This window comes from Penaeus japonicus, unplaced genomic scaffold (assembly GCF_977035675.1).
Source record: "Penaeus japonicus unplaced genomic scaffold, GWHDUDI00000001_assembly GWHDUDI00000024, whole genome shotgun sequence".
NCBI lineage: Eukaryota > Metazoa > Arthropoda > Malacostraca > Decapoda > Penaeidae > Penaeus > Penaeus japonicus.
In genome coordinates, this window is record NW_028234426.1 from 20,148,007 (window position 1) to 20,162,350 (window position 14,344).

The 14,344-nt window shown below is 35.2% G+C and overlaps 1 protein-coding gene across 2 annotated transcripts in view; it reads left to right on the plus strand.

The window, feature by feature from the left end:
- Stt3B (catalytic subunit 3B of the oligosaccharyltransferase complex) overlaps window positions 1-13,968 on the plus strand; it is a 14,916-nt gene extending 948 nt beyond the window's left edge. The window contains exons 2-15 of one of the 2 annotated variants that reach the window (XM_043005028.2): window positions 4,419-4,637; window positions 5,081-5,258; window positions 5,387-5,651; window positions 5,838-6,009; window positions 6,256-6,434; window positions 6,930-7,057; window positions 7,403-7,519; window positions 7,717-7,868; window positions 8,070-8,415; window positions 8,674-8,787; window positions 8,906-9,030; window positions 9,172-9,259; window positions 9,624-9,644; window positions 11,949-13,968. In XM_043005028.2, the coding sequence (XP_042860962.1) occupies window positions 4,419-4,637; window positions 5,081-5,258; window positions 5,387-5,651; window positions 5,838-6,009; window positions 6,256-6,434; window positions 6,930-7,057; window positions 7,403-7,519; window positions 7,717-7,868; window positions 8,070-8,415; window positions 8,674-8,787; window positions 8,906-9,030; window positions 9,172-9,259; window positions 9,624-9,644; window positions 11,949-12,029 (2,185 nt within the window). In that variant the 3' untranslated portion in view covers window positions 12,030-13,968. The remainder of the gene's footprint in view (window positions 1-4,418; window positions 4,638-5,080; window positions 5,259-5,386; window positions 5,652-5,837; window positions 6,010-6,255; window positions 6,435-6,929; window positions 7,058-7,402; window positions 7,520-7,716; window positions 7,869-8,069; window positions 8,416-8,673; window positions 8,788-8,905; window positions 9,031-9,171; window positions 9,260-9,623; window positions 9,645-11,948) is intronic. The other variant, XM_043005029.2, reaches the window with a different exon arrangement.
- Window positions 13,969-14,344: the final 376 nt, after the last annotated feature.

Sequence of the window (14,344 nt, forward strand, 5' to 3'; positions counted from 1 at the left end):
GTGCAAATTACAAATAGCTGAATTATTTCTTTAACCCGTTCCAACGGGGCTATTTTGGCTCTAAATGGCCAAAATGCGGGGATATTTGAACGCATAAGCCTAACGCGTTGGAATTCTCAGCTGCACTGGCCGCAAGCAAGCACTATGCGCCTGCTCACCTGGCGCGCTGGCCTCGACAAAATAACTCGTCTCCGGCGTCTGACCCGAAAAACACTAGACGTGATATCTTATCACCCGTCGTTAATGGGTTAAGAAATGTCTGAGTTTTCACTGCTCCTGTGCAAGGTCAAAGATTGCTAGTTAAGGAATTACAATCTCTTTGTAAATGTATCACACTGATATTTCTTATGTGACCTAAGGCGCTGGTTATGGATTGATATATTAATCTAATGTTGTGAAGCTGGCATTCAGTCATAACCTTTCCTTTATCCTGTTCTGCCTCTAACTGCACTTGGTTCCTGGCTGCAGCTGTGTTTCCGTGCCAGAAACCCTTAGGCACTGTAGGTTATTCTAAAGTTGCTTGATTAACTATACAAACTGTGAATATAAGCAAAGGTAAAAGAGGCAGACAGACAGTCAGAGAGAAGGCAGACAGGCAATGATCAGATCAGAACAGCAGAGCAGACAGCTTTAAACCTCCTGCCTTTAGCTGGAAGCAATTGTAGTTTTGGGCTACCCCAATAAAGTATGTAGACAAGAGAACATCTATGTCTTCTCCACCAGGTTACAAGGAATACAGTGAGAAAGAAACACCAATGAACATGATGTGTTTCTTGACCAATGAATACCCTTTTTTCCTGTACCATGTCTTAGGGAAAGGATATGTTCAGACTAGTCCTTGCATGTGCCATGTCTGTGCTACTGCTCTGAGCTTTGCTAAACTTATTTTATCGAAGATATAATTGTTGAATATTTGTAGGAACATGGCTTATTATGAATAGCTAGAAAATGTGAAAAATGCAAAAAAGTGTTTTATTTTTGATAAGAGGTAGAGAGATATGTGTATGTCTGTGTGAGTGAAGAACAAAAGAATGGCATTTCTCAACTCTACCTGCCCTTGCTATAATATAAGTAGGCATATGCAATATAGGCTAGATAGGTGGGGATAGGTGATATAGAATCGGTTGAAAGTAACGAGTGGGGGTCCAGGAGGGTTAGGTTGGGTTACGAGAATTAAAGGCAGCTGCTTTCATACCGCATTCATTTGTGTCTAAGATAAGCTCTTCCTTAATGTTTCGTAAATATGAAATTGGGTTTACACCTCCGTAGTGTTTTCATTGTGATGTGTAACCTTGGTAAATTTTTGCTTCTGTATAATTCCTTTCATTTTTTTTATTGCTGTTCAAACTTTTCTTTGCTTCTCAGGCTTTTCATCTGCAATATCCCTACTGTATGCCTTCCCCCTCTTCAACCCCTGTTCCCATATGTACCCCAAAATTGTTGAGGTGGAGGGAAAGGGGCAGAATCAATAATATATGGTTTGCACAACTAGTAATGGATATATTCTCTTTAAGAAAATTTGATACAGGGCAAATTTTTTTTTCCAAAAAGTTGGGTTATGATAGTAAACTAATTAATAACCCAGTTTTAGTCATGAATGACCAAGTAGCTAGAAAGAAATATAACAAGGATTTTGTGGGTGAATGAATGATAAATATTTTAAGGTGTGGTGACAGGCTCTTGTGACATCAAGTCAAATTATGGGTGTTTGTTTATTGTGCTCTTAAAGTACCCTGTTATATATGCAAGGAATTGCCAGGGTTACCATACACTGACAGCAAACCATAACACACATACCTATATCAGTGATTCATTATGCTACTATCATTCAGGTAAAGACTTGTTCAATTTCTAGAGGGCTATGCTTCTTGAGAAGGGATTTATGGCAAAGTTCCAGGATAGCTGGCAGAACGTGAACTGATAACAGCTGCCATGACAGTGGCCTATGGTCTTTAGTATACAAAGAAATAATGTATGCTAATTTGTTATTTGTATGTTCATTATTATTTTTTATTTTTTATTATTATTATTATTATTATTATTATTATTATTATTATTATTATTATTATTATTATTATTATTATTATTTTTTTTTTTTTTTTTTTTTTTTTTTTTTTTTTTTTTTTTTTTTTTTTTTTTTTTTGCTTGCCATGAAAAAGAAAAGTTGGATTTTATTTTTGCATCCTGTTTATTTTTCAAAAAGTCAGTGGTTGGATTTTATGTCATAGTTGACCTATAATACATAGGAATAACAAGGGCATTATTGATTTCAATTTTTCATAGTACTTAGGCTTGCTATACTTGAGCAACAACTTTGCATTACAAATGCTCATTAACCCAATCCCGATGGGCCCGGCAAGAAGTGGCAACCCCCTATGCCGGGCCTATGCAATATTGCATCAGGAATGTTACACTGGTGTTGTCGCCCTGTCATCAGGCATTTAGCCATGTCACACGGTGTGACACACTGTCATCATAGGGTTAAGGAATAGTCTTCACAGATATCATTCTAACAACTGAAAGCTGGTGTCACTGTAGTTGGTGATGATGGACATGTCTTTTTTCCTTTTGGAGTCTCATTTGCTTGGATTTCTTATAGAACTGCCAAGATTCTTTCCCCATCAAGGATATAGTTGTGGAAGTAGGTTGCTTCATTAGATGAAGTGTCATGGAAGTAGGAGGCTGTGATAGCCTTCCTCAAACTTTTTTTTTTTTTTTAATACTTCTGTAAATATATTAGATTGTCAGTCAGCATGTTTGCTTCACCAGTTTCACAGCATCTTCATCTAGTAGGGAAACACTTTAGTTTGGTTTGTTTGATGTTTTGGAAAATTTTTGGCTTGAGTTTGCCTGTTTTTAGAGAAAGGGAGGTCTGTTTTCCCAGTGTGTCCATCCTGTCAAACCCTCAATTCCCCATGGTCCTCCAAGATTATTTGTGATCAGAGAAGAGTAACATTAAAAGCATATAAGGATGTCTTATGTAGAATTAATGCTGACACTAGCCATTCTTCAAGTTCTTCCACAGTAGGGTTTAATTCCCTTTTTGGTGATGTAGACACCAACAAAGCTAACACCAATATGGGATTTATTTGATCCAGATTAATTAACCCATTGGGTACAGGTGTCATGACATACATGACGTAGGAGCTTTGGCCTGACGACGGGCGTCATGACGTACATGATGTTCGGGGATTTTGGATCACTGTGCTATTTTATTTTGCTATGAAAATGGAATGAGTGATGATGGCTACTGCAGTCATAATTACTATAATTACCGAAATATCGTGCTAGCTTAACGTCCAAAACCTAGATGGCACCACTTTTTCCATGCACCAGCATGTGAGAGAGTCTTGAATGGCACCCATCCACGGTCTCTAGCAAGCACTGTCTCTATAGAGCGATGGCACACACTAAGTTGATGAACCCTTGCTCTAAAGTACCGCCGATGAAGGATGTGCAGGCAGAACGAGAAGAGGAAGGTGACTCAATCCATACCCAGTGTCTAAAATGTGCTCCTGTGCCAATATGGATGCCTTTCACTGTGGCAGTCACAGTCACAAGCACAGTTTTCATTCCTCTTCCCTACCTCTTATTTTTATCTTTATTGTAGGTAGTTATATGTTTCGTATTCGTTCATGACAGCACAATAAAGTTGCCTTTTGTCCTCCCATAAAACAGCAATACTTCTATCACATTGAGTATAAAGAAAATAATGAGCTAATATGGATAATATACTACAATTTTAGTCAACTGCAGCACTGATAGAGCCTGTCATATGGCACATATAAGTCTCTAAACTCAATAAAACACACACAAAAATGAAACACAAAAACCGCTCTAGTTTTACAATGAATGACTGAAAGAGATTGGGATGATTCAAATCATATTGCTTCAAGCGGTCTCTCTCTAAAATAAAACCTACCCTGGAAGCTGGGCTAGCAAATTTATCTCCTTCTGCAATGGGTTAATGAGAGATGAAAAACAGCCTAACCTGAAAGCAGGAGTCCATCACCATTTTTTTCCTTGTAACTTCAAAGTAGGTGAAATTATCAACAGATCTTACTCTGTTGAATGCTCAAAAGAATCCTAGCTTTTAGAGAAAAGAAAAAAGAGGCAAACTTAAATCAGCAAGTACATACAAATGTCATCCCTCATTTTATCAGGCAGGCCATTTTAACAAAACCCTAGACTAAGCATTTCTGGAAATAGATCAGAAGGCTGTTACCTTTGATATATAGTGTTGATTTTAAAAAGGAAGAATACTTTCACATACATCCTTACAGACAGGGACAGGAAAATCCTTTTGCATTTTTCTATTCCAGAATACTTATACACAAAGAAAATCATTACATTTTTTATCTGTATTTTGTAATATGCACTTGTAATAAATTACAAAGGGTTTTTCTCTTTTTTCACAGGTTTAATTACAGAGCAACAGCCCACATGGTCAAACATGGATACTACAACTTCCTCAACTGGTTTGATGAGAGAGCATGGTATCCTCTCGGAAGGATTGTGGGAGGCACAGTATACCCAGGCTTGATGGTCACCTCGGGAAGCATACACTACATACTTAATATGCTAAACATACCTGTACATATTCGTGACATCTGTGTTTTCTTAGCACCAATATTCAGGTGAGATTTGAATGCTTTGTTATTTTCTTACCAAGTCATCAGCAAGGTTGATGTTTATATCTGATCTGTAAAAGCAGCAATTGATATTGTATAATCTCTATCTTATATAATTACTTGTACTAGTAATATAGGTTCATCAATCACTATAATTGGATTGATTATGTGTTCTACATTTACATCATGATATAACTAGTTTACTGTAACCTCAGAAAAGTCAAAATTGCAATCTGAGACTAGAATTTAGATGGAAAGATTCTGATGAAATTTATTTATAGGATTTAGCAGACAAGGTAGAAATTCCTTCTTTTCTTTCTTTTTAGCACAGTTTATGTGTAATAAACCAGAGGGAGATTTTTCTTTTACTCTAATTATTTACTTGTGTCCTGGGAAAATTATGCAACTTCATAATTATATATAGCAAACCTTTCTTTTCTTTTTTGCAGTGGTTTGACAGCAATTGCTACATATTTGTTGACTAAAGAAATTTGGTCATCAGGAGCAGGCTTGTTTGCTGCTTGCTTCATAGCTGTAGTTCCTGGATACATCAGTCGATCTGTGGCAGGAAGTTATGATAATGAAGGCATTGCCATCTTTGCTCTGATGTTCACATATTTCCTTTGGGTTAGTTAAGATGAATTGTGCATCTTATGCATTTGTTGCACATTTTTGAAAAAGAGATAATGTAAAATTGTTTTAGATTTGTCCCTTTTGAAAAAGAGTGCATGTTCTAAGCATATTGGATTTGACAGGTAAAATCAGTGAAGACTGGAAGTTTGTTTTGGGCGTCGATGGCATCCCTGTCATACTTTTACATGGTGAGCGCATGGGGTGGCTACGTATACATCATTAACCTCATCCCCCTGCACGTTTTTGCCCTGTTGCTCATGGGTCGTTTCTCTCATCGCATCTACACAGCCTACACAACTTTCTACATCCTGGGGCTAATTTGTTCCATGCAGATTCCTTTTGTTGGTTTCCAGCCAATAAGAACTTCTGAACACATGGCAGCAGCTGGTAAGTTCTTACAAGTAATCTTAGTACTCTTGATTATTTAGCTGCAATTAAAAGGATATGTGCTGTCTCTCTATTATGATGATTATAATATCAGTAGAGAAGATATCGGTGATAGGTGTAATCATCAATGCTAAACATTTATTGGGTGTGATGGCTCTTCCTTGAGAAATTTAATCTCTTCCACAGGTGTGTTTGCCCTTTTGAATGCTGTTGCAGTACTAAAGTACATGCAGAGTGTTATGTCCCGAGCTGAGTTCCGTCACTTCTTCATAGTTGCTGCTGGGAGTGCAGCAGGTGTTGTATTCCTGGCAGTTGTGGGCCTTACCTGGATGGGTGTCATTGCTCCATGGAGTGGCAGGTTTGCATTTAAGTCTTTTTGAACTGTTGACTCAATAAAAGTGGAGAGTAGATGATTGTTTTTATATAAAAGTATGTAGAAAAATAACAGTAATAAAAGCATCTGTTTTGGATGATATGAAGTATTCCTAAACTCTCTTTTGGTTGTATGAGTATAACCTGATATGACATAAAATTCAATTAGTTTGTAAATGTTATTGCATGTACAAGATTAGTATTTCATCTCAGTCTAAATAATTCCATGCAGGTTTTATTCCTTGTGGGACACTGGATATGCAAAAATCCATATCCCCATCATTGCTTCGGTCTCAGAACACCAGCCTACTACGTGGTTCAGTTTCTTCTTTGATTTGCACATCTTAGTCGCTACCTTCCCAGTTGGTCTATGGTATTGCATCAAGAACGTGAATGATGAGAGAGTGTTCAGTAAGTTTTTTTGAATTATTTTTTAAATTGTTTTTTTAATTGTTTTTTAAATATTTTTTTCTCTAGTCCCTTCTATTCACCCATGTTCTTGTTTTCTTGTCATCTTCCTTTTTAATCCTTCCTCTTCCTATTTCTCTACTCCCCTTCTTTCTTGCCCCTCCCCTTCCCCTGTTCCTGTCTCCTCCCCCTCCCCTGTTCCTGTCTCCTCCCCCTCCCCCTCCCCTGTTCCTATCTCCTCCCCCTCCCTTGTTCCTGTCTCCTCCCCCTACCCTATTCCTTTCTCCTCCCCCTACCCTATTCCTTTCTCTTTCCCCCCACAATTTTTGACAAATCACTATTCTTTAAATATATATCATTACTTTCTTTGTATCCTAAAAGTGTGTTTTATATCAGTTCATAGCATTGATGTTTATAGCCATGAAGCTGGATGCCTTTCTTAAATTGGGTACTTCTTATAAACCAAAGTTTTACACATTAAATTTCAACAATTTCCAGTCGTCTTGTTTGCTGTGAGTGCTGTCTACTTTGCTGGTGTGATGGTCCGTCTGATGCTGACCCTTACACCTGTTGTTTGTGTTCTTGGAGGTATTGCCTTCTCTAGACTTTTTGAAGTGTACTTGAAGGTAAGTTATTTATATTTTTATTTATTGGTATTACTATATATTTCAAAGTGGAATTTTAGGGCTTTATAGTAATTTGTATAGGGCTCTTATGGAATGTATGACATGGTCTTGTTTATTACAATATGAATAAGTATTTAAATTTCTTCTAGGTATTTATAGACTGATTTATTAATATTTATTTTTTTTTTCCCTTTGTTGTAAAACGAATAAATTGTGCTAATATTGATTGTAGTTTTTGCTCTTGTTTTGATTATTAATTTATTCAAGTATGTTTGTTACTTTTTTCTTGTTTAAAGTTATTTCTTTATATGAAAAAATTGTGGAAAAATCTCTCCTTCCCCATAGGAGGAAGAGCAGTCAAGACCTCAGAGCAAAGACTCCAGTGATGATGATGAAGATGGAGAGAAGAATAACAAATATGACAAAGCAGGAAAGTTAAGGAAGATGAAACATGAACAGCAGGTAATTTAACCCTTCCTTTTTGTAAAGATGGAAGACATTCTATTATGCTTAAGAAAAAATGATTGACTAAATGGAACTTTTACAGATTTAGAGAATTGAGTTCAGATTCAGGATAAATAGATATAGCATGATGGAGAGTTAATATCAAGACTTGTTGGATTATGGAGATTTTGGAGAGAATTACTTGTAATTTCCAGTCTAGCAACGACAGTCTGGGAGTGAACATCCGCAGCATGGTGATCGTAGCAGTATTGATGATCTTGATGATGTTTTCCGTCCACTGTACTTGGGTCACTTCAAATGCATATTCTTCACCCTCAATTGTCTTGGCCTCTTACAACCAAGATGGGTAAGTACTGCTTTTTTTTTTTTTATAAAGAGATAATTCATTTTCTCATGCTATAGTTTTTAAGATTGTAGCAAACTATCAGACAAAGATTTTATTGAAACAAACCAAGAAAAATGGCAATACAGATTGATGTTCACTAGCTGGAGAGTAATATTCAAGGTGAATTCTTTTAATGTTAACATGTATTCATCTTTTTCACAGGAGCCGGCAGATTCTGGATGATTTCCGTGAAGCTTATTACTGGCTTGCCCAAAATACAAATGATGATGCAAGAGTAATGTCCTGGTGGGATTATGGGTATCAGATAGCTGGAATGGCCAACAGGACAACACTAGTAGACAATAATACTTGGAATAATTCTCACATAGCTCTTGTTGGCAAGGCAATGTCATCCAATGAGACAGCTGCCTATGACATTATGACTGCCTTAGATGTTGACTATGTGCTTGTCATATTTGGTGGTGTCATTGGTTATTCTGGTGATGACATAAACAAATTTCTGTGGATGGTACGGATTGCAGAAGGAGAACACCCAAAAGAGATCAGAGTAAGTAAATTATGGCTCGGAAAGCATTTTTTAAAAATGACGTTGCACAGTATAGAAGCAAATAATACAATATTAAGGGTTGAATCTTTTTAGGAAGAACGTTCATCAGTGCCCAGAACTAAGATGACTCATTGGTTTTTTTCTGACTTGCTACACTATATACTTAATAATTCTTGTATATTTTTTTAGTGACTGATAGTAATAAGGATATTATGTTAGAAAGCAGTGAGTATAATTATGCTTACTTTATTTCCTCAGGAGAGCGACTACTTCACTGACCGTGGAGAGTTCCGAGTAGATGCTCAAGGATCATCTACTCTTCTGAATTGTCTGATGTACAAGCTTTCATATTACAGATTTGGAGAGTTAAAGGCAAGCTATCCTTTGTTGTAACTGTATGATTGTATGCACTGCATGAATTATAGTGTGTGTATATTTTTAGATGTATATTTCTCTCTATTTATATATATGCTTATATCTTTTTTTATAGTTGGACTTCAGAACTCCACCTGGTTTTGATCGTACCCGTAATGCTGTTATTGGTAACAAGGATTTCAAACTTACATACTTGGAAGAAGCTTACACAACTGAGCATTGGCTTGTTCGTATTTATAGGTATGTAATGAAACAAGCACAAATCCAAATAATGTGTCATAGTCAGAACATCTGGTAATTTATAGTTGTTACTTGCAGGTAAAATGTTGACAAGTTATATTTGCAAAATCAAATTTTGATTAAATTTTGTTCAATCAACAGAGTAAAAAAGCCTGATGAGTTCAACAGGCCCCGAATCCCCCTGGCACAGAGGAAGGTGAAAAGAAGGAGTGTCTACCTTACCAAAAAGGTACTGCCTTTATCCTGAATATCTTTATGTGTGCGAGTGTATGTGTGTGTGAACGATAGGGACGTCTCCATACATTTTGATAGATTTAGGTCAACATTCCCTCCCATTAAGATATGAAAAGCTCACTTGTTTAAGTTAAGAGATGCATAGTTTGTGTGGTTTTTATATTAATGACATTTTAGGCAGAGGAATTTGTTTGTTGATTAAATAATTTTTACAAGACAGTATTACTGATTTTGAAGTGTAATGCTAAAGGCTTCTAAAGTTTGCCTCAATATCCAGGAAAATAGACATTCTAGTAACATGTGTTCCCCAGTTCCCTAATAGGTGGTTCTCTCATTTCCTTTATTTTCACTCTTGTCAGGAGCAGTTTAGTGATCATGACGTGAGTAAAGGGTTTATGTTCCTCTTATGCATTAATACTGTTTTAGAGACTATACATATAGTGTGTGTATGTGTGTATGCATATAAGTATACATGCAGCAAAACTAATACTAACATGCTTAACATTTTTGAGTTTTGTCCAACACTTCATTTAGAAATATAGCAAGATGTTTGTATAACACATCTGCAACATATTTTCAATTGTCCATAGATTACACTATACTTCAGCTGGAAATATTTTATTCATGTTGAAAAGAGTAACTAAAAACAATTTACAGGAAAGACATGCCATTATAAGCTAACAGCAATATTTGTTAACGTTATCAAATGATGGCAATTTATTTTGAAATTATTGTTTGCTCTACCCATTAGCTATCAAGATTTGACATGAACTTTCCTTGGATGAGTTTTATGCCACATTGACTGCAAATTGTATATCACTGTTCAAAGGTATTAACAACTGGCATACCATATAGACTTTTCCTTTTCAACTATTCTATATTTGCAATTTTAACAGGGTCTGATTACTGTCATATTGCAATTTTCATTTTGTTGAAATTAAGTTATTTTTCCTGCAGTTGTAACTAGGCATCATACCAAATGCTAGAAAATATCACTTTGCTGAGATATCATATTGAAGCCTTACATATCAAAGCGTAAGTCTAGAAAATAATGGAAAACACACATCTTAACCCAATGACGGTGCACCACACCCACAGCCAACAAAAAAAAAAACTCCCGTTCCGGCGGGGCGTCATTGTTCAATGCAATCAATGCAATATTGCAATCGCCTGGCATATGGGACTTCGCGTAGAAAGTGCACCCGTCGGGAAAGGGTTAAGATGCCCAGCCCAGGCTGCACATCTTAAAGGGGTTCAGATGAGTAAAACCATTATTATTCAATACTTAATTTTTTTTACCAATATGATGGCTGAAGATGCAATGCACCAGGGCCCATTAGGATTGGCAAGGGGACTATCATGCTTATGATTAAAATCAGGAATTTTGCACAATTCACTGAGATAAATTAACCAGTGAGATTAAACACACATTATTGAGCTTAATACAATATATGTCCATATATCCATATATCCATCCCATATGGTCTCAGACCCCAAGACCCCTGCACACCAAGCCACCCATGCCCAACCAGCCACCCAGACCCACACAGGCACATGCATACACACACAATCTGTATTTTTGTATTTGTACACATGTATGTATGTGTGTATCTGTATCTAGATGAATGAATGTAATATATACCAGGTATATATATATTTTTTCTTTCTTTCTTTTTTTTTCTTTTTTTGGCTATTAGGTGGTTTTGTTTTTCTCTTACATAAATATTTCCAAAGAGTTTTGAGTTACTTTGTTGATTTAAGTCATGTAGTGAGGTTGATGTAATATATTGTTTTTTTTTTATGCCATCTGACATTAATGTTTCTTGTAAATGAGTGATCTTGCTAGAAAGACTGATATTGTTGTTAAGAATTTGACCACTTTCACCTTTTAATTTCTTTTCTTCAGGGTTGAAGGTGATTGATTAGAAATGTCTTACTTATTTTCAGCGAGACTGCACTGTCTAGAGAGGAAATCTGCATTTTATTACAATTTCAAGTTTGAAACGCTGAATACTGTAGCACAGTGAATCTGTTACACATTGCCATATAGCTCAAGTGCATGTTTTTATTAATTTGCATGTAATAGATTACCTTCATATGAAGTATGTAGTTTAGCAATGTAACGTGTACTATAGAAACCTCATGATTTCAAGGTGCTCTTGTTTTGACTGGTTATCCTTCGAAGAATAAGGATTTATTGAAAGCATTCAGTATTCTTTGTTAAATTTAATAGGAATAGGATTTTATTCCAAGACAATATACAAAGAATGTGATTAGAACTACATATAAAAAGTTGTTTTTATTGATTGGCAAGTGTGACATATAATTTTTCATGAATACAATTTTGGTTATCAGTTGGATTCTGGGATTTGATATGATTTTGAATGTTTAAGGGTTATATATGATTGGTGCTATTGGTTTGTAGAAATATGCAACTAATCATTATTAAGAAGTAATTAACCTTGAAGGTGATTACCCTCAACATCATACACAGCTTATGCTGATGAAACCATTGATATAATAAAATGACAATATTGTCATTGCTGCTTGAATTATGACTGTCAACACAACTATCCTCACTGCAGCTTCTGTTACCTGCACAACTACTGACACCATCATTGTTCTCTATAGATGATTATCATTAGCAACATTACTTAACTAGTGTATTGTTTTATTTTTTCTAGACAACCAAGAAACGCCGTGGTACCATAAAGAACAGGCCAGTGGTTGTGAAAGGACACCGACCAAAGAGCAAGCTCACCTAAGCCATTAGTACCCTCCTGTTTTAGGAGATCTGCATTATCCTGGCTCTTCTCTTTGAACCATCTGTCTTTGTTTAACTGTTATTATTATTTTACTTTTTATATTATTATTATTTTTTTTTTTTTTTGTCAATTTTCCTCAGTCTTCACCTCACACCTCTTCACCCATGCCCCTCTGTTCACTCCCTCCTGTTTGTGTGTGGGTGTGAACGTAAGTGTGTGAAAATAAACAATGTAGGGTTTTGCAATAGTAATTTTTAGAGCATCAGAGACTGAAGGTGGAGGTATAAATCTTTGATGATTTATATATTTGTAAAGAATGAAATCAAGATCCAGGTGTCTTTTCAAATAAAAAATGATTAATAATGAATGCATATAATAAAGACCAGAAATGCACTACTGGCTAAAGTCTTCTTTAGTCTGACAATGCCTTAGCTTTGCTGTACAGCAAATATAGCATTCTGAGTGGGAATGCAGGCACGTAATTGTGCACAGTTTTATTCTTTTTTTGTTATCCTGATATTCTTTTATCTGCTTAAAAAAAATGGAAAAAAGAAATTTATCTGTGGAACTTATTCTAAATATGTTTTGTAATCCTAAGGATATTTAGTTGTACACCAGTGACAATTTTCTTCTACAACGTTATGTCAGGCAGTTTGAATTTGTAGAAAGTACTTTTCATGTGCTTATTCATGAAAATACACATAAAAATTTACAATTAAGCAGATTAAGAGGGTTATTTTAAGATTATCCTCAAATGTTAATTCATATAGATAAAAAAGAAAAAAATTGATCATGAAAGTTACAAGGAACAAGATGATGTCCCTAATTTCATTTCATTTTTATTTATCCCTAAATTGATATGGCAAGTTTAATTATGTAGTACAATAGAGCCAGAAATTGTACATGTGAAAATTGTTTGAGAAAAGAAAGTAATATAAATGTTAACTGTGATATCAGAAATGTACTGCAGAATGCTATAAATTCTTTTAATATTGATATCTGTAGATATCTCTCATGTGAAAAACTTGGTTATGAGTTGAAGTTCATTCAATTAGAAAATTCTTGTCATTTTAAGTTCACAGGTACTATGATAGTCATTTTTATCACATTCCGGGGAGAGATGTAGGATGTGGAGTATATTTGAATATCTAGATTGAAATAATTATTATTTATTTAGGATAAAGAGGCAGGGAATTTAAGGGAAAAGGATAATCAAAAGTTTGTGTCTGTTAGCATATTTTCACTTTGATAAGCATATTGAAAGGTAATGCATTATTCATAAGAGGGGTTTTTGCAGTTTTTTTTATGCTGAAGGAAAATCAACATTATGGTAAAGGCCTTCAAATACTTTGAGGAAAGAAATAGCACCTGCACTGATGATAGTTTTATCTGTTTTTCCTGAGACACTTTCCTTCCAAATGCTGACATGAGATAATTGTTGAAGGATCTAATGGCAGTGGTAAGTTATCTGGACACCCAAAACCTGTGTGTTTTTACAGTAGTAAAACTTCAAATTCTGATTCTGTAGAGTATTGATTTTGGGTATTTTGGAAGTTATTCCAAATCTTGGAATACTTATAATTTTATTTTGTGACTCTTTTTCAAATGATGTGATATTTGTTATTTGGTGGATTTTCCTTTGAACGTCATGTACACCAATCAATTCCATTAATAACAGGAAGGGGGGAAAGTAGATTTACACATATTGGCAAGAATTGTTGACACGCATTATTGGTTTTCATGCTTACAGAGCTTAATATGTTCTCTTCACTGTTTATCCATTGAATTTGCATATGTTGAGTTTACTTTGATATTTGCTTATCACCAACAACAGATTTGCTCCTATTATTGTTGATTAAGAATAGATACAGGGAAGATCCTATGGAACTTAAAAAACCCTGCCTTAAAATGTAAGTGACAAATAAAGTTGTGTTTAGAAGGGTTAGCCTTATTTCCTGCCAAATTATATAGTTTAGAATAATGGCTCTTCAAGTGAAACTTTTCAATTGGACTTAGTTTAGCTCTGAGCTAAAAAAGAAAAAAAGAAAAAAAAATTAGATTGAGACTGAGGCATACTAATGTCATCAGTATTAAATAAAAAATAAGCAAGAGAGTGTTAACATAAATCTTTAATTACTCTAGCATAAGGCCATTTTAAGAACGTCTCCATAATGAATTGTGAAAATATTGCATACATAGTTTTTGCTACAAATATAAATCTAGAAAAAAAAAATGCTATGCATTGTGATTGGCTGTGGGAGGTGGTTTGGTCCTGGTGCCTTGATCCTCCCAATAAGGAACTATACCTGATCAAA